The sequence below is a fragment of the Scomber japonicus genome, chromosome 10 (genome assembly GCF_027409825.1).
Source record: "Scomber japonicus isolate fScoJap1 chromosome 10, fScoJap1.pri, whole genome shotgun sequence".
Classification (NCBI taxonomy): domain Eukaryota; kingdom Metazoa; phylum Chordata; class Actinopteri; order Scombriformes; family Scombridae; genus Scomber; species Scomber japonicus.
The window spans coordinates 21,776,440-21,797,671 of NC_070587.1; the positions used below are offsets into that span (position 1 = coordinate 21,776,440).

The following is a 21,232-nucleotide window of genomic DNA, read 5'->3' on the forward strand; positions in this document are numbered from 1 at the left end:
TGCTTTCTATAAACAAACGCCACCGCCATGTGTTTGTCCACCACACACACACACACACACACACACACACACACACACACACACACAGACACACACACAGACTCGCCACATTCGGAATGAATCTCACACACAGACACGCACACATTAGCTCTGTAGAGGCCTCACAGCCAGACAGTAGAATTTATTATGTAATGATTGATGCAGCGATTCTGTTGGAAAACTTTACATTTGATTATGCAATGCCAGTTCACATCTTTTTAAAAAAATGTTTTAATCACATACACTTTTATCACTGTCCTCTGCTATTTTTTAATGATCTATTTTGTATCTGTTTGCTCTACACATGATTTGCCCTACTCCTCCTGTCACTTTGTATTGCTTGTTGTTCTCAGACGTCCAGCAGGGACCAGAGCAGTTTTTGTTCAGTAGCATTACATGTACAGTAAATGTAGATGCTGCTTTAGGTAGATTACAGAAGCAGCCGACTGACATAAATAAGGGAGGATAAAGAGCAGCCATTATCATGACGTCACTAATGCAGCCACGGCCCCTTATATAAGCCCACTGTTTGAACACCACACTCAGGCACGAGCATGTAACCTACACTAGAGGCATACTGTACATCGTATAGAGTGTGTGGACCACTGCTCGCAGCGCCTGGGGCTAAAGGTGGCTTTGTTGGAGCTTTTGAATGCATTATTCCAGAGATTCAGTCTGTCTTTATGAGTGCGTGTGTGCGTTTTTAGCGTGTTCACGGTTGCTTGGCTTGTGTAGTCTTGCGTGTGCGATCTACAATGAAAATAACAGTGAAGAGGGTTGTTTTTTTTTCCTTTTTCATCCCCATCATCTGACACTGATCAGGAGAGAGACAGACAGACAGAGAGAGAGAGAGAGAGAGAGAGACAGAGAGAGCTGACGCTGTGATCCCGGGATTGTGCCCCTCGACCGAAGTCTGATGGAGGATCTCCCGCTAATCCCTTAATATCACTCGTCCCACTGAGATACTGCCGCCATCGCCATGGTGATGCTGAGATGGCCTGGTTGTGTAGTAGTGGAACGAGGTGGGGGTTGGTTGGTGGTGGAGTGTGGTTGCCGTACAGAACCACAGAAATCCACCTCTTTATGAAACATAACTACAATCATTTAAAGTAGAAGAAGAGGCAGGAAACACAGGCGTTTATAGTCAGGCATGAAGTGGGTGGCGGCGAGGAAGGAAGGGGGGCATCGGCTGTGTTTTGCCATAGACGGCAGAAGCAGAAGCTGGTCGCCTTATCCTGGAGTGGGCGGCTGCTTGGATGGTTGGCTGGCTGGTTGGCATTAAATCTGTGCAGAGAGGCGGCTAATGCAAGGGAATCCTTTTGATTTGGGATTTTACAGACAGCCAAACAGATCTTTCTGCCATCGGGACAGATGTTGAGTCAAGTTCAAGTTAATTTCAGTCGCACAGTATTGTGGCCACATCTGTTTTATACGGCTTGAGCGCGTCGATCCCTCCAGTCTTATGTAGACTATGCAGAATATGATAACGTCACGAGGTAACGGATATCTTCGGCTCCCTCAGCCATGTGTAACATCATATGGCATATTTCAGCAAAGTGATGGGTGTGGCCTGAGAGCACCGAGGCCAGATCAGATTGCCTCTGTGTGTACAATGTATGCAGTTTAGTTAAGCGAGCTAATAGTGACGTGCTGTGGCGATGAATTGGGACAGGAAGGAGTAGAGCAGGCTGTGCCAACAATAGGCAGGGTATCCATTACCTCTCTATTGTTAGCCATGGCCGGGCTATTATTATAGCCCTGAGTGAGACACAGACAGCTGACTGCAGTTTCAGTACAGCCCACCTACTGCTCCCAGTCAGAAACACAACAGTATCTCTGAGAGGTTTTTCTATGTATCTGACGCTCATATCCAATCTTGTTTTTTTGCAAGGTTTAACCAGAGGTCTTCCATTTACAGCACAGTCCCTCACCAGGGTAACCAGCAGGAAAGGCTGAAACTAGGCTTTTGCTGACTATGAGACCAGAAATAATACGGCGATAGCGAGACTGGACAGAATTGGTGCTCGAGGAGCGGTTTGATGCTTGTCCGTGTTTAGCAGAGGGTTAGAGGAGGACAGGGAGATGCAGTCAGCAGCCTCCTCCCATCTCCTGCTCCTCTACCGGTAGCTGGAGATTGGGGAGGGGGGGGCTAACACAGAGGGTGGTGACCTAGGTGGGGTGAGGTTGAGGGCTGAGGCTTGGTTTCTGGAGTATTCCCAGTGGAGCTGTTCAGCTGCGTTACGGGAGGAGGTGTGTGTGTGTGTGTGACGTTAGCATGGGACAATGTCAGCTGCCAAGAAAGTGCTGATCCCAGCCAGAATCAAATGTATCTGTGTCAGGATGAATAAAAGTAGGCTGACAAGAAGAGGCAACCGAGTGTTCGCGCACAAAGGAAGACACGCTCCCTACAGCCGCCATTACCAAAAGCAAACAAGCACATACATATGCTAGAACACAAACATGGCGTATGAACCGCTTCACAAACTAGTTGTATTATAATGAATATCGTGAATATTGTCGCCTTTGAGTCTCGCATGGAAATACACTTGTGAATGCGTGGGCTGCCGGGTGATTAGCTGACTCTTTGCCACTTGGAAATCTCTCAGGAGGGGAGATATGGAACAGCTCAATTGAATCCTGGCAGGTAATCTAAGGAAACAGATGGATTTTTAGTTATATTTGGCAGCAGATTAGCCACTTCCCCGTTGCTCAGAAAATCTGCTGTTGCCAACTCTTGTTTGACAATCTGAATATTAGTCCTTGGTCAGGAGGTCTGGCTTGCGCGCTGTTAGATTGCCTATTCTGATGAGCGCGCCCCGTGGATTCAATCCTATCTGCTGCTTTCTAAGGCCCAGCTGTGGTGGCTGGCCAACCCCTCCACACCGAGGCGCTTGCCCTCTCACCGTCCCTCCTGCCCTGCCTATCGCACCGTGCCAGTGCCCCATGCCAGAGGAAGTTATCAGCTCTCTATCCCCCCTACCACCACCACCTCCCGCCCCTAATCCTCTCCGAGGTGGAGAGAAAGTGTTAAGTAGCACTTCTCCTGGCATTTATTGGAGAGGTAGAATGAACAGGTGGCTCAAGACCTAATCGTCTGTCTTTGAAATGAGGTGCTATTTTTAGTGCACTCTCTTCCCTTTTGTTGGAGATTTGCAGGTGATGTACAGTAGAGGTGGTACAATGGGGGATCCTGCAGGGATAATGCTGACATCGTCATGTTGGTTTTCATTATGTGGCTGGATGGAGTGCAGTAACACACCCATTTTTTGGAGGAGAATGTCATGTATTTGGACTTTCTTCTAGATTTTACAGTAAAGGATGTTTTTTTTAATTTCTGTTTCTGCTTTCAGTGGTATCAACATCTCCTCATTCTGCGTTTAGGACATTTCTTTAGATTTCAGCATTTTTACACTAGAGATTGTCAGGGGTGTAATTTCCCACTGTGGATGTAGATATGCTCACTTTTCAGAATCCTATATAACCTTTTTCAGATTGATTTGCTACTTTACTTTAACAGAAATCTCTCCTGACATTGGAGAATAATAATAATAATACAATGTTAATATGTTCTCTTCAGTCGTCAGTTTTGACAGTGTTTCACAACAGTTTGGGGATTAGCAGATAGACTTTGATTTTTGCCCTTGGTTTTGGCTCTAAGACAACATGCAGGTGAACCTATCTGATTGCTAAAGTTGTTTACTCAGGGCTGGAAAACAGATTAAAGGAAACATAATTGAATCTGCGTTTTTTTTCCCTTTAATTTTTATTTAGTTTTCCATACAGGATATATCATACATACAACATGGGTATAACAAACATACCCCAAAAAACATCACAGAGAACAAGAATGAACGAACAACATCAAAATCGAGACATCATGGACAGACAATGGATATTCTCTTAATTACAGTATTCTCATATCTCAAAGATGAATTATTTGTTAGTATGGTGCTTTGTGTAAATAATCCATTTTTCCTAATGTTAATGCTAACTGGTATGTTAACTTTTCCATTAGAAAAATATCCTCAACAAACTGTAACTATTGTTCTTTCACAGGAGGATTTGTTGTTGCTTCTTGTTATGGCTTTTTTGCTAGCTATAAGTACATTTGTATTATATATCTGTCTTTCTTTTGTGTAGCTTCTTCTATGTCCCCTAAACACATTACAGAACAGTTATGTGGAATGACATATCCCATGATCTCTTTAACAGTTGCATATGCGCTACTCCAAAACAACACTATTTTTATACAAGTCCAGAAGATATGACTATGGTTGGCCTCTACCTCTCCACAGCGTCTCCAACAAGGTTGCTGAGTTTTTAGTTGATGGCTTTTAATCAGGGGTGTTATAAAGAACCTAGTTAGGTTCTTCCAACCAAACTCTCTCCATACCCTTGATTTAGTAGTGGAGCATTGTATCTCACACATCTTAAGCTATGTTTCATTTTGGATTTCTATATTCAGTTCTGATTCTCATTTGTTTTTAATGTATATTGTAAAGTTTCCCCTACTATCTCCCAAAGCTTGAGAATCTTTGTTTTTATGTACACTTAATATTTTGTGGGGGAAAAAAGGTAGAATTGAACATCAATCAAGCAGTGCTCTTTGTATTTGATATAAACACACACAATTATTCATCAGAAAGGCTTAGGTCCATATCAAGGAAACATAAGTGTAGTTTGAAGTAGTGTTAGTGCAATAATGAGGCTACAATTTACACTGCTTTTTATTTTTCTTAATTATAACATTATTATAAAATCTAATCATAATGTGTTATTTGCTGAATTATTATAAATGTATTTAAATGCATTCACTTTTTTAATACAGAAAACAAGCCTACACCCTTTCACATTGTATACTGCATTGGCTTTCCTTTCCTACTGTACACATTGTATAATACTGCATCCATGTAAGTTCTTATATTAAATTAATATCACACCCTTATGTCCAAGACAATAACAGTATACAGCAGTGCCTCAGCCTCAGCCTCCGACGAGAGTTTTCCCTGTAGGTCACTTGCCTCCGAGTGATTTCAGACAGACATTAACCTCATCTCCTGGCAGTACTGACTGGCCGGGATGGTGTTAATGATGTATGTAGTTGGTATTTACCCACTGAGCCAGATTACTCCCTTATGATCCAATTATCACTCAGTCAGTAGTGGACTCAGAGGGCCTGCAGGGTCACTGCTTAGCCATGAGATCTTCTATCACAGATTTGCTACTCCGCCGTAGATGCCAAGACGAGACTGCATCTCGCTATCTGTTTTAAACTGTCAAGCTAAAAAAATCATTTTCGAGATGCATTTGTAACATTTCATCGGAGCATCTCGGCTGAGCTGTGCTGTCGGTCAGCCTGGACTGTGCTCTGTAAGAAGATTCTGATATCTATCTATCTTTCTCTCTATATACACACACTATGAACAAGGGAACACACAGACATGTTTTGAGGGATGTTTAGCTGTCTTGTTGGGAGCCATATTGGGCCTTTTTTTCCCTGCAGTTGGTAATCAGTGAAAAGTCACACTTCCCCTGAGGAGAGTACCGCTCCATCTGACCATATCCCACTGTTCTTAACTGTTCCCCCAACATCTGGCTGACTTTTGAGAAGGAAATAGAAAGAGTAGAGCGCTGAGCCGTTGTTTGCTCAAAGACAGGATTAGAGGGAGAGGGAGAGAGAGAAAGAGAGAGAGAGACCAGCAAGACTGAGTGGCCGGGCAGGGGAGGTAATTGGAAAGTAATTATGCTTTGGGTGGCATGTGTGGAAGCTCAGCACAATGTGACAGAGAATACTGTGTGGGTCTGCTGTTAGAGTCTAAACTAAAGAGATCGTTTGAAGATTGCAAACTGATGTAAATGCTTCATGCTGCATATTTTCTTCCTGCACTGGTATATATGTTTTATTGGTAAAAGTTTAAAAGGACAATGCTGGTGATGTAATTGTTTCCTTAAAGGTGCAGTGCATAGGATTTAGTGACATCTAGCGGAGAGGTTTCAGACTGCATTTAAAAGATAACCCTGCCCCTCGACCTCCCCCTTCCAAACTTGTAGGATGTGGCAATTCTTGAAAAACACACAAGTCCCTCTCTAGAGCCAGTGTTTGGTTTGTCCATTGTGGGCTACTGTAGAAATATGGTGGGCTCTGTGGAGCAGATAACAGAACAATAATCCTTATTTTTAGGTGATTATAAACTAATTAAAACATACTTATGAATATTATATTACATTTCTGCCAATTGATCCCCCAAAATATTAGACGCTGGTCCTTAAATATCAACAAATATTGGAAATACGAAAACCTAAAGTAATGGACTAATGGTACTATGGTCAATGACATGATGTAACCCAGTGTCAATGGTTTGTAAGCAGTATTTTTTCATAATAATCTGATTATATACAGGAAAATAAATGTGAACTTAAATGTCGAATAAATATAATCCACTTTTGCAACGCAACCCTGTTTTGCAGCACATTTAACATAATTTGTCAAAACGTATTTAAAAAAACATGAATACCTTTTTAAGGATATGTCCTGCACAATATTGACAAAATGCATTACAATTTAAATATAGAAATACTCCCAAAAAATATTTTCATTTGATTTTAAAATGAAGTAATTATTTGTAAAAGTACCCTTAAATACACTGTAGGTGGATCAGATATTAAATATTTATCATTCTTTTGTGGTTACACCATTTGACAATTTCAGAAGTCTTACTTTTGGTAAAAAAAATGGTTTTATGTCATTTGAAATGACATAAAACCAACAAAAATACTAAATGTATATTTTAACAAACCTGATGCTATTATTTTTAAGGATATATTTGAATTGCTCACCTTGCCAACCTGTATTTGTCAATGAGCCACTAACAAATCTAATTTATTTAGCAAAGGCCTCTCCACCATAGAGGTCCATTGTTAATATATGCATAAAAACACACCAGTAAGCTGCACTGTTGGGTTTCTTAAATGAGCAATGCAGTTGAAGCAGGAATACTCAATTTTTCTGTGCAATTTTCAGTCTGTCTGTAGCTTTGTTCTGGTCCCCCACCGACTCCCAAGGGTTCACTTAGCTAGTCATTATCTGCAATGTGGTGCTGGGCAGGTACAGCTTATCATAGCTTTTTGGACCACACTTAAACTATAAATGCCAGTTTGAAGATCCTGCCTCTTACAATCAGACAGTTATAACTGAGGATTTTGCAAAATAATATGTATTTTTCACCAAAGCTTCCATAATTCATCAGTTCATGTGACAATGTGTGTCTAAATATTTTGACTGCAGTGTTAATGAGGTATTGTGTCCTTTCCCGCTGACTGACTCTAAAATAGACAGGCTTCAGTCTCTGCTGCCCATCACAAGTAGTTAGATACACATTAGCTGTTGCTGGACCTGCTGTGGTGCATGTGACATGTTGCCAACCTTGTTCTGGGTGTGGGGGGAATGTGATGATTCAGGGCTCGCTGTACAGCTGTCACATCAATGTATTTCTCTCTTAACACAACTGTGCCTCACGAGTAGCAGTTTATAGGTGAAAGACAGAGGCAGAGAGATCGCACAGTTTAGAGGGAATCATGTTATAAATGTCTCTAGAAGAGTTTCCTCTCCTCTCTTATTCTTAATAGCAGAGATATCTTCAGAGGGCTTGGATTAATTAAATCTCTGGGATCTTACTAAAATGTTCAGGTCCTCATGACAGCCCACTGTGTAATTGTCCTGCTGCCTGCACAGAAGGAGCTGCATCTACCCAGCTCTGTGAGGGACGTCATTCCCATCTGACTTAAATGAAATCCACAGCGAGAGGTCTGCTGACTCGTTCACAGTTGCAAGTAGACCACCTATTTTGGCATCACGGTATTAAAACATTGGTGTTGCCATTCATGGTGGGACTGAATCCGTGTTGTTCTATTAGGTTCCAATACCTGCTGATCATTTTGTGGATATATCAATCAATCATTTGTAAGGCCACACCTATAACAAGTTCAGAATTTTGTACAAAACTCATTTTTTTAACGCTGTACCATCAAATGTTTGGTATTCTTGCTTGAAGAGTGACTCAGAAATGATTAATTTATTCAGAAAATATTTGACAGATTGATTAGTGAACACTTTTTTCAGTTGTAATGTGTAAATATAACCACACCCCGTTCCCTTACCCTGTCTACCCCGGCCTGTAGTGCTGCTGAGCATCCTGCCTGCTGCTTAAATGCATGGTAGATGACTAGAATGGGATCAGTTTTATTCAGTTCAGTTTTATTTCCCTCTATCTGTTCCTGTTCCTTTAATATTTCAAAAGATAATAAGCATTAGCATTGAAATTGGGTCAAAAGGGTGTAAAATAACTTGTTAAACACTCCTTAAAGATCCAGGAATCTAGTTCTTAGAAGTTTATGCTGCACATCTGTCCACTAGAGAGCAGTGTAGCATCAGTCATTGTGAGACCTGACTGCTTCTCAACACACACCAGTGAGACAAAGTAGGTGGAAACTTAAACCCAGAACAACAACCACAAAGACCCAAAAAAGTGTCAAGACTTTAAACTGCCTCTCTGACATCAACAAGAGAGAATCATACGTCAAGACATGTTGATGCTCGTTACACAATCCTATTCCTGATTATTTACCAGTGTCTGTTTTTATCTTGTGTGTATATGTGTGTGTGTGTGTGTATTGGGGGCAGGTGGGGGTCATGGGAAGCAGAGGGCAGGTTAAAGAGATGGAAAACAGAGACTGCATCTGTTCGGTAGCCCTCCTCTGCAGCCAGGATACTGAATACGTCACATGTGACATTTTACACTCATTCATTTTACTGCCCCGTGTCAAGTAATACACTGAGCAGACACACACACACACACACAAACATATGAGTACAGTACACACATGGATATGGGAGACACACACGCAAATGCATAGACGGATACTCACGCACACACTCTGTCCAGGCAGGCAGCAGGCAGCAGGCTCGATCAGATAAATATGAGGCTTGTAATGCGACCACAGAGACGGGGCTGATGGGATCAATAAAGAACGGCGCTGCAGGTCATCGGGAGAACACAGCGAGAGGATAAATATGGACTGGCTCATCGGAAAACAGACCAGCGAGACTGATGGGTACACAGGACTATATCTTCTCTCTCGTGTGTTCTCTCACCGCTCTGACACAGATCAGACAGACAGATTTCTTGCTATGATGTGTTCGACCTCTAGTTGAAGTAGACTGTAGGGGAGGCTTCGCTGCTCAGCCTCGAGTGTTTGTTTGTGACTCGAGGGGGCAACTTCTTGATGTGCGTTGTGGGATAGGTCTGAGTTTGGAATTTTTATTTAATGAGACTTTTTTGGACTTTTTAATAGAGTTTTGTAGATGAATTCTTCATGGTTAGACAGAGATGTTTGAGATGTTCAGTTGCCATTTAATAGAAGTAGTAAACCACCGTTTTTGGCGGGTTGTTTTTCCACACAGTCCGAATGCTAATATCTAGGAGCAATAAAGTTCTGGAAGAAAAACAAAACACGTTTTTCAAAGTTATTTGCAAAGTGTTTGCTGGTTCCAGTTTCTAACGTGTGAGGATTTCCTGCTTTTGACAGTTTTATATCATAAATACAATATCATTTAGTTTTGGATTGTGAGTTGGACAGGATCTGCAATATGAAGATGTCACCTTAGGCTCCAGGAAATGGTGATGGTTATTTTTCCACCATTTTTTTTTTGACATTTTACAGACTTATTCATTATTGAGTGGTGGTCAAATATAGAAATCAAACATATGAGATTACACATACAGAATGAGATTCATAAATGTTGCTGTGTCTTGGTCAAAAAATCCAATTAACGCGTTCCGTTTCACACGACTATAAAAAGCTGAATGTGTACCTCAACATCAAAGTGATGATGAGGTGTGTGTGAAGTTCTAATGTGTGATTTTTGAGCTGCAGCTTGCTTAAAGTGACGTCTGTACCTAAAGATGGAGAGAGTTGCTGAACTTAGATAGTGTACACATGCAGAGACAGTAGTCATGTGGTGGTTGCTGTGTGTGCGTGCGTGTTTGAGGGCTTGGTTATTCTTGGTGCACCTATTTTAAACTTCTAAAGATAGTTCCACATGAGGATGACGTTAAAAACAAAGACTATTCAAGGTTAGTGATGCTGTACTATATTTGACATTTGTATCACTAGGATAACAGCCACTCTGGTTTTGCTTTCTCAGCCGTACTAGTGATTATTGAACATTATTGAGACATTATGCTACAGGAAACAAAGTGATTGATGGTGCTGCAGGAAATTTGTGATTTTTCTGGCTTTTTGGTTCTGACTTTCCCTGTTACAATAGTGTATATTAAAATAGTTAATGAAAGGTCTGCATACATATTTTTTTAATGTCACGACATAAGTATACTGTATATTGTATATTATATATGCTTTTTAGCTGGTAACTTCCGTGTATTGGAAAAAACAGTAGTGGTATATTTTTATGTATACACACCTGGTAATACAAGATCTAGGTCTTATGTTGAACCAAAACAGAGAAATTAACTGTTAGGAGTAGCAGTTGCCCCCTTATGTTGTTCCTTAAAAAGCTGGTCAGGTCACAAAATCCCCAAACTTAACTGACTTGGTATCTGGCTGTGTAGACACTACTTTTGGTTTGATTCATCCAGGTTTTGAGATATCCTTCTGTTATTTCTTCTACTACCACAGTATACTGGAGGTGATTTAAAGATCCCCTCCAGACATGTTCTAGATGGATATAAAATACTCTTACATGGTTTTCCACATACACACAAAAGAAATCTACTCCCTCTCCAGAAAATACGGAAATACAAACAGTATATGCTATGTAAAGTCTATTCTCAAGTTTCCACATCACACTTGTATACATTTCATACATACCATGATTGGCTATAGAGTAGTTGTAGTAGTCACAAATGATGCTTGCAGGTACATCACTTTAACTCAGATTTTCTGTGAGTGCAGAGAAACTTTCCTATTTTAGCAGATGGAAGTGAATGTGGGGGAACACTATGTCTAAAAAGATACAGAAGCAATGTCCTTGTTCCTCTGGATCCACAGAACATCCTATCAACAGTTTTTATAGGGACTTCTTCTGGAAAGGACTCATTGCTTTTAAAGGTGTACCCCAGTGATTTAGTAATAGACTTCGACAAAGTTGGAGGACACTTCGACAAAGTCCCTAAATTATGTCAGGCTTTCAAAAAAAGGCTGGATCCTACATTTCCCATAATGCAACCAGTGGCATCTTTTCTATTAGACCCTGCATATCTGGTAAATATCTCTTTTCCCTCGTTTTATATTAATCTACACACATAGGAGTATGTAGCTGTTCAAACCATGACAACTACATCACAAATAAAACTCCATTCATCTCTGTTGTATTGAGGCATCAGCAGAAATCTGAGACTGGTATCTCTAAGCCTGGACAAATAAAACCAGAACTATTTACATGACTATATAAGAAAATGTCTTCTTATTTTTGGTGTTTTGTGTGAACTGACCTTTAAAGTGACATATATGTGGGCTTTAGCTAGTTGAGCTGATGTTTTCATGGCTTTGCTTTAAGTTATAATGGAACTTCATTAAGCACGTGTTGCTGACTCAGCTTAGTTGAACTATACACCAAACAAGCTCCTACTTTTGTCCTCCTCTTCAGATGCAGCTCAGTGTGCAACTCAAGGCGCTGCTCAAATGTCACTCAGCTGCTCTACTTACTCTGAACTCGTGCAGATGCTTGGCCGTGTTTCTGGGAACTGGTGTTGGAGGCCACCATTAATTATGGATTTCTCTTAGAAGAAAAAAAACAAACTACTAGTGGTGAAAAAAACTTGTATTCATGAGGTGGACTGGCACTTGGGACGGCAGCTGCTGTCTACCCTTTAGATTCGCTCATTTGTGGAAAGCCAAGTTGACATTAAAAGTAATGTGTGTCCATGCTCGTACATACTAGAAGGAGTGTTACTCACATGAAGCAGTCATTTTTATCTTTTAAGTCCAAACTTTTTGTCATCTTTAAAGTCACTTTTGTTCTTTTTTTTCTCTCCATATTCTCATTTATGTCATTACTGCATTGTCATCATCCTTATCTTTCATCTTCTATAATATCCAAGATATTATTCAGATCATAGTTAGTTTTATTTATGTCATGCACATCTTTAGTAACATCAGTTGTCTCAGTATTTTGTGTCTTCTAGATTGTTTTCCTCATCTCTTTGTGTTCTGTATGCACTGAGCTGTGCACACTTTTTTTTTTTTTTTTTTATGTTTTAGGATCAAAGAAGAACCAAAGCCTCAGTCGGCACAGTAAGTAAACTGCATTACCCAGAGTGCTCTAGGCTTTGACACTTCTTCCTGTCAGTCGGTGCTGTGTGCTTCATGTGGCTTTCTCCTCTTTGTCTGGGAGAGAAATGAAAGAAATGTCACTAATGTCATGGAAAGCCGCTGTGGTGGCACGATGATCGCACGGTGACATTTTACATCTTTAAACTCCAAACGAGTAATGTCATTCCAGATGTGCTGGACACTTAAACAGCTGACTTCCATGACATCAATGACAACGGCTTTTCCTTTCTACCAGCTTTGTTATAGCCAGGCCCCAAAACCCTTCCCCCCTGTGTCCCTGGTCTAACACTAACTGGCTGCTCATTCTTCATCCAGTGTGTCATCTGCACTCTGATTGGCTTGTTCAGCCTCGTAATTCAGCCACAAGTGTGGCCTAAATGCACCTGTGCTGTAGCTGCATTTTGATCAAAACTCCCCATAGGGCAAACCAGTCTGACAACCTGACCCCTACTGCACCACTAAGCTGGAATAGATGACTCTCCTTTTTACCCTCAGCTGAGCGTTTGATGCAGCTCTCATTTCCATTGGCTGTAGAGCTTTACTGCTTCTTCTTTCCTTCCCTCTACTATAAGTCTGTTTTCTCTCTATCTTTCCTCTTCTTCTATCTTTCTCTCTGTATTTCTGACACTGTGTCTGGTTGTCAATGTTCCACTAATCGCCGCTCTGCCCGTGTCCTGGCCTTCTCCTCTCTCTGCTCTGGTTGTAGTGAATGTCCCTGCTATTGTTCATTACTTAGAAATCTGACCTGCTTCTTAAAATCCCTTTCCAGGACAGATTGTTTTCTTTTTTTTTGCCCCATGATGACTCATTGCGATGTTCCAGTCACACTTTGCTTATTTGAACAGGTGGTTTCCCTTTAGTGGGATCACTGAGCTGGTAAATAACGTTCTTCAGCCCCAGCAAAAGTCCCAAAATGACAAGGAGCCAGAGCCAGACGCGTAAGTAATAGATCAGACCCCTTTTGATCTCTACCCAGCAGGCACAAACACTCAGTGGTGACCCCAGCAGCTGGACGCACAGTGTGTTTGACCTTAGTGGACATTATACATTATTATACATTTCCAGCATGTTTGTTGTAGCATGTAAGAGGGTGGTGGTGTAGGAGTGGTGTGACATGATAGAATCTACATTTATAAATATATCACTGTCCTGATCAGAGGTATATGTTTTATGCATTTACACAGTTTATTACATGTTGTTATACATGTTGAGCAACACTTACTCTTACATACTCTTATCATTGTTCAGTCTGTGATAGTGCAGATTCATTTTAATAAGAACAAGAAGTAATATAGAGCCACAACAACCTGTGTCCTCCCGAAATCTTACAGCTGTGCCAACTCCACAGCGTGTGGGGACTAAATAAAAGTGTGGGACTAAATAAAAACTTATTTATTTAGTCCCACACTTTTATTTAGTCCCCACACCCACACACACTCACATTGCAGTCATGTGGTTCAGTGAGGTTACACAACATTTAGCAACATATTTATTCCCACTTGACATGCAATTTTTTAATTCTGTCTTATCAGGGACTGATTTACAGGTGAGTGCATTAATTCACAGGTAGAACTGGATGATAGTTACAAAATCAAAATATAATGATAATTTTGACCTTAATATTGATATTGTGACAATATTGTCAGGATGACTAGTGCTGCTGCTTTTTCAAAATATTTACACAATGACATTTTTGAGAAATAATCATCAGTAATGTAGATATAATGTGTGGGTAAAAGCAAATACCAAAACAGCTAGAACGGTCTGTAAGTTCAAAAAAGTACATTACGTTACTGCCTTTAAAACAGGAAAAAATACACTTGTGCCTTATATTATAATATCCAGAATCTAAGATTATATCTATTCTCATATCACAATATATATATATATATAGTATAATATTGGTATATTGCCCAGCTTTATTCACAGGTTGGCGAGAGGAGCAGCAGCACTGTGTTACTTTGGTCAAGTAATAACTAATAAAACTGATGATGGCCCTGTTCCATAAAGTTTCACAGTAAGCCATACATAAGCTAACATAACCAAAAAATCAAGGCCCACCTAAGTGGAATACATACAGCCCATCATCAATGTTATTAATTACACCTGAGGGTTGTCAGCTATGAATTGTCATAATGCCAATCATGAAAAAGTCCTAATGTCTGCATCCAATTTAGTTTAGCTTGCTCTAGGGCGCTGGTGTTGTGCATGATAGCCCTCTAGTATGTTACTAAATGGAACTGAGCCATCGTTAATTTTATTAGTTCCACCTGTGCTTTTCCTGTAATGACAATTAAAGAAAAGGGGAGATAAAGGGTTGTTAGAGGCCACAGTAGGCACTTAGAGGACACATGCTGGAGTGAAAGGAATTTGGCAGCTTGAAGTAAGTTTTAACATATGAAATAAGTATATGTTAGTCCAAACTAATCAATATTAGTATTTGAATATGTGTGACATAAAGAGGTTTGCTCCTACTGACAAATTCTACTGAAAATTATCACCCAACTCTGCACTTAGCATTTAGCCTGTTTTAGCTATATTTAGTTGGTTTTACAGCCTGCAAAGGCACTTTTACATGGCTTAGTGTTAATGAACTCCACAATTTCCTTTCCCAGTAGCAGCTGGAAGCTGTTTTTAGCAAAAAAAAACAAACAAAACAACAAACCTCTGATAACCCACTGTACCGCTGTATGCTACTTATTTAACACCAAATAGCAGCCTGACAGGCAACAGAGCAGCTAGCATGCTAATGTAGATATTTTTCTGTCAAGTTTGTGGAAGCCAGAGTGGAATTGGGAATTCATATTTGACTTAACATTGGTCAGGTGGACAGAAACATGATTCTAAATGAATATTAATGTTTTTCTGTGTCCATTGAACAAGTGTTTGCTAACACATTAGCCATGAACAGCTTTGTAAAGTGATAACATACCAGGGCTTGTTGTGGCGCACACCCCATTCTCCTTAACATATCCACAGCCAAGTGGCAAATAAAAACCATTGATGTAACTTAGCTTCAAGTTAAAAACCTACATAGCATTGTTAGCATTAAGTTACAGTTAAAGTTGATAATGATTTCTAGTACATTTATTATTTTGTCAGGGAAATTTGCAATATGACTTACTAGAACAGAAAAACATGCTTTTAATAACTCCAAGTTGTTCATGGTGTTACAACTATTCCTGTTTGCTACTTTCCCATTTTACGAATGCTATTAATACAGCCTTATCATTTAGTTAATATGTTCTTATATCTACACTTTCAATGCCAACGTGATATATTGAGAGAGTGATAGGTGAGTAAAATTCAGAGGCAGAAGTAGAATCCAGAAGCTTGTAGTTGAGCCTTGCTGTTGATATGTCGAGTCTGTCATATGTCCAAGAGAGAGGCTCGTGTTACTTGCAGTGTGTAGCTTCTCTGGTGCAGCCCAGAGGTAAGAGAGCTCCGATACGCTAGCATGGGGCGGCACAATGAGCAGCGTATGATTACTTGTCAGCAGTGTCACCTACATTTGACCGTATTTGACCGAATAAGCAAACCCTCTGGAATGGGCTCTGCACACCAGCTGCTTGCCACCACTTAACTCTTAATCCATTTCTTTGTCTTCCTCTTCACGTATTTTCCTTGTTAAGTCACACGCTTTATGTAATTTTGCTCTCTAATTAGACTGTTACTTTTTCTCTCTCATATCTGTCTTGGCACACAGTTTAAAACATAATATATGACACATACTGCAGTTAAACTTGTAAAACTTTAACCTATGATATTGCTATTTTTCAGTGTTTTTTTTAAAATAAACTCTACATCCTTCTCGTCCCAGAGTTGAGTGAGTGTTAGGAGAGCTCAGGGAAGAAGTGACTAGATACAGAGGGTAATCATTGGTTATCTTTAACAGCTCTTCTCTGTCACTTTGTCTGTCAATACAGCAGGGGCCTTTAGCCTGTATAGTGGCCAAGAATCTAAAGCACATCCCTGTAAACATTTGAGCGTAAGAGGAGATTAAGTGGGAATAAAACATGATTGTTTGTAGTCTTTTTTTTCCTCCTTGATCCTCAGTGACAGTGGCTTTACCTCTTGTATCACAGTCTTCATCACTCTGTTATCAGACCCTCTGTCAGCAAATGAGATTTGGTGGGATCTGTTAAACAAGGCTACATACTAATCTCTGCTTGGTAAACACACAAAGGCTGTGACACAATTAGCCTTTTAATCCCTCAGTGGGTACGACAAGGGGCACGCCACCGGCACTCTGTCTAATGTTTAGATGGCACGGAGACACACAACTACTACTACATACACACACACACACACACACCTAGTTTTCAGGTGGTGTGTGGACGTTATATTTGGGCTCTAAAGGTCTGGTTGTGGGTAAAGGAAGCGCGTTTATCTCAAACACGGAGCTGTATGTGGTAAAAGGATAGCGCTGCTCAATAATTCACAAGTGCTAATGAATGTTGCAGGGGATATGTGGGGCGAAACCAATTCTAATCGCCATATTATGAAGTCAGCCCAGTGTTTAGTTTCCAAGGAGACGCTCAATTGACATGTGTCATACAAAATGCATGTGAAGAGTCCATGCAGGAGGATTTTTCAGTAGCCTCTCAGGACTTGTTAGGAGTTAAGGATCTACTGTATGAGATCAGGTGTTATGTATCAGTAGGAGGCCATCTATAGGACAGAAACAGTAACACAATGGATGCTGCACCAACAAATGCTTACGGGATAGTGCGGTCTGCTGTGTGTGACCACCAGTGATTCCCAGAGAAATAATAATAACTGCGTGCATTGTTGATATCATATATTGCTTTTTCCAACAGTAAGGCTCGAGGGTGTTATCTGTCTTGCCTTACGACTGTCCAGATATAGAAACACAGGTGCAAATGATTCATTAAACACAGGGAAACCTGAGAAAGTGGAATTAAGTGATGTTCTTAACCTTGCAAAGCAAATTTGATACCCCCCACTCCTCCCTCCACCCCTGTTTTTGGGGAGAGGTGCGGTATCAAAGGAGGAGCTCAGCTTTGAAGCTTCTGAGTTCACGGCGTCTGCTTTTCCTTTCAAAATCTCACACATTACAAACGTCTGAGGTTATATCAGTTAGTCAGTCGAGAGTAGGAGCTTAACGTGCAAGTGTGATTTTTCACAAGACTGAAAACATAAATCAGTGAGACTGTTGGCAATGAGAAGGACAATTCTGGTGCGCATTTGTCATCCAACTCAACCATACATATATGTGTGTGTGTTTGCCAGCTAGACCTCCTATGTATCTATTTCAAGACTGAGTATACACATATTTACACAAAAACAACAACAAATGAACATATGAGTCTGTGTGGTGATATACTAAAACAAACAAGTTAAAGGTAACATAGTATATCCTTTGGTTCATGTTATTCTGATAAATCAAACACAAATCTTCTGTTTTATTGGTCACTCAACCTGCTCTCCATTTTCCTAACCTCTGTCCTCCTATTGGCTTACAGGAAGTTGCACCAGCAGTTTGAATCGTACAAGGACCAGGTTAAGAAGATGGGGGACGAATCAAAGCCGGTTCAGGACCAGAAGAGCGAAGCTCCAACCTGCGGGATATGCCACAAAACCAAGTTTGCCGATGGCTGTGGCCACCTCTGTTCATATTGCCAAACGAAATTCTGTGCTCGGTGCGGAGGACGAGTGTCTCTGCGGTCAAATAAGGTAAAGCTGCCTTGCATGCTAGGAAATTTGCATTTATAGGGACGCACATACACACATACAGATGTCCCACCCTCAGGCAAATTTCTCCCTACACTACTATTTGAAATCCAAGGTTATGAAACATTGCAATGAAATCATAATCTGGGACTGGAGCCAACACTGTCTCTAATGGCAACTAATGTTTTTCAGATTATAAACGTCTCTTCCAGTCGAGACTGTCTGCATGCTTTCGTTCTAATTCTGTTCACTCTTAACATCTGATGTGTTGATTCCTAGCTGCAGATTTACTATCCATGCTTGCTGTAACTTACAGTTGTTCTGTCTCACCACTGGAGGGAACTGTTCCTCCTTTTCTTTCCTCTCACTGGAGCCTGATGGCTTCTTTTTGTATGTGGGACTCCACTGCCTAACTAACCTCTGTAAAATCCTCCAAACAGACTAAGCTAGAGCTTTTAGTATTACAACGCTTAAATTTTGAATCATGAGCTTGAGTGTTTTTATGCGATGCCGTCCAATCCTTTGCTGTTGGAGTATGTGACAGTTCTACCAGGACCTACTAATGTCACTCACAATCTCTCTCTCCCTATTTCCCCCCCCCACCCTCCCTCTCTTTATCTCTGTCTCCCTCTTTTTCTTTCTCTCTGATGCATTCCTGCTCTCATGGAATTGCAACAGGAGGACAAAGTGGTTAGCAAATACTTTTCTGCGTTTGTTGGGACTGTGTCTGAGTTCAAGCATTGCTCATGAAATGCTCTGACATGTATATACACACATACAGCAGCCAACAATGACAGAGAAATATTGATCAGTCCTGTCTGTGAGTCCACCACGTGATGCTGAAATAGACAGTGAAGAGGCATTATTTCATTCAAGATTCACTATTTTCACCACCATAAAGAAATTGGTTGTATTGATATGCTACTTCTTAAAACAAAGTGTGTTGAAGGTCAAAACACAGCCAGGATCACTTTCAGACTTACAGAGACTCACTGAATATAACACTGCAACATACTAAGGATGAAAGAGACCTTCAAAACACCCTTTAATTCCAATATTTAGGTGGTAATACACTCATGAACAGCAAAACAACCCAATCAATGATCATGGGAAAAGGTGAAATTGAGAAAATCAAAATTAAACTGGAGGATTCAGAATTAGAGTAAGTGTACAAATACTGATACTTGGCAAGCGTGATCTATGAAGATGGAAGCTTTCAGGAGTAATTTAAGTGCAGAAATGGACAAGCAAATATAGCTTTCTTGGAGAATAAAGAAGCAACATCAATATCACAGTAGAGAAAGAGTTAATTGAAACCTGTCTCCTTTCTGTGCGTATATCGTTCAGAGACGTTGACTTTGACAGAGGAAGCAAAAAGAAGGATAAATGCATTTGACATATGGTGCTACTATCAGCTGGAGAAGATTCTTGTCAAATGATAAGCTTCTGGATGTAGTAGGAGAAGACAGATACTTTATGAAGAAGACTGCAGAGAGAAAGTTTTGAGTTTGCAGGGCACATTCTGACAGGGTCCAGTGGGAGGCTGATGACAAAGGTTTTGAAAGGGATGATTGAAGGGAAACAAGGAGTAGGAAGACAACGCATCATGTGGCTTGATAACATAAAGAAGATACGAACAACTAAAGAGAAAGCTGACAAGACAAACAGTTGGAGGACCACAAAACCAACTTCAGATCAAAGACCGCACAAATGATTGATTGATTGCTACTCATAGAGCTCAATTCAGAAATGTTCTCACTGAAGATCAATATCACTTTGTAATAATAATATCCTCAGCAATCAGATGAGGGGAGTCCTGTTGGTTGAAATATTTTTTATCAATATGTAATCACACAACCAACCAAAACTTTTCCAATCCAATGCCTACATGAAGTCCTATATGTGATTGTAGTATAGATTGGCATACATCAGAAAAGGAAAGCTATAATGACTGACTGCAGTATTGAAACCTTCTGATGATTATATATATCACTGTAGTTGCCTGTGTATTATTACATTGATTACCTGTAACCATCTAAGCTGTAGCCTGCTTATGTTTACCCATTTAGTCTCAAACAGTAACTAAAGAGTCTTGAGGCCCCACAGGAGGAAAGTACATAACAGCAGGTTCAACTGACAACACAACAGCAAAAACACGGGGAGAGTCCTCTGTCCTGCTGCTTCCCCCCTAACGCCAAGACCCCAGTTATACAGGGTGCTATTGTTCCCTGCTAGATAATAGCTAGGAGATCGGTTACTGTGTTGTACAGATGGTGTTGAGTAATAACAGTGGCAGCAGGCTGGCGATGGGTAGTGGAGGCATTGGCCCACACTGATGTGCCACTGAGGCAATGCCCGCTATTTACCTGGTGGCGGCCTGGCCTCCTGGCGCTCAAGGTCAAATTGTGGACGCTGATGTTAATGTTGCTCAAAATGAATCTATAAAATCAGTAGTTGTGTGTACTGAGAAAAAACAGAAAATATTACAGGAGGACGCAGGATCAAACCTTTGATCCTAGTCTAGAGGGAGTTTACTGCCACATTTAAAATATTTTTTGCAGATGTAACTTTGGAATGAGTTGAAAATCCAAGAAATTGCTTATACATAGACTTGTCTTGTCAACAGGGGAGCAGAGTAAGCGTTTATGGCAGGATACAGAAGTTCAGATGACAGGGTCAGGCAGAGGAACAGAGAGCCGGCATGGAAATGAGCAAAAGAGGTGACAAGGGTATATAAGGAAGGATGTAAAAAGTGGTGGGTTAGTTCACTAGTCATCCTGTCATACACAGTCTGTTAGCTCTTCATCCGCTAATAGACTCCTGTGTCTCAGGGCTGATAGGGGCCGTCAGGAGCCAACAGGGTCAGCAGGGGCCAGTGATGGCAGGGGTTAGGTTTTAAGCTGACACCAAATGAAAAGATTCTCTTTCAGTTGTGTGAGGTAGACGTCACCGGGCTGCAGTGCAAGTTAACCAGGTGAAATATGCTGTTAGTAGGATGCAGTTGACCTGATGGCAGCAGAGGCTACTTTATTGGCTTGATTCATTTAATTTAAAATCAGCCATTTTGCAATTAATTATTATTATTTCATTGAAATCTTGATGAATGCATAATTGAGAAGTTCATCTGAGTACAACTAATATTGATAGT

The 21,232-nt window shown here is 40.6% G+C and overlaps 1 protein-coding gene across 2 annotated transcripts in view; it reads left to right on the top strand.

Annotated features, from left to right (window-relative positions):
* The window catches only part of rims2a (regulating synaptic membrane exocytosis 2a), a 146,160-nt gene that overhangs the window by 11,967 nt on the left and 112,961 nt on the right, over positions 1-21,232 (top strand). For both annotated transcript variants that reach the window (XM_053327475.1, XM_053327476.1), the window contains exons 2-5: positions 12,319-12,351; positions 13,236-13,328; positions 17,877-18,087; positions 18,763-18,774. In XM_053327475.1, coding sequence (XP_053183450.1) covers positions 12,319-12,351; positions 13,236-13,328; positions 17,877-18,087; positions 18,763-18,774 — 349 coding nt within the window. The remainder of the gene's footprint in view (positions 1-12,318; positions 12,352-13,235; positions 13,329-17,876; positions 18,088-18,762; positions 18,775-21,232) is intronic.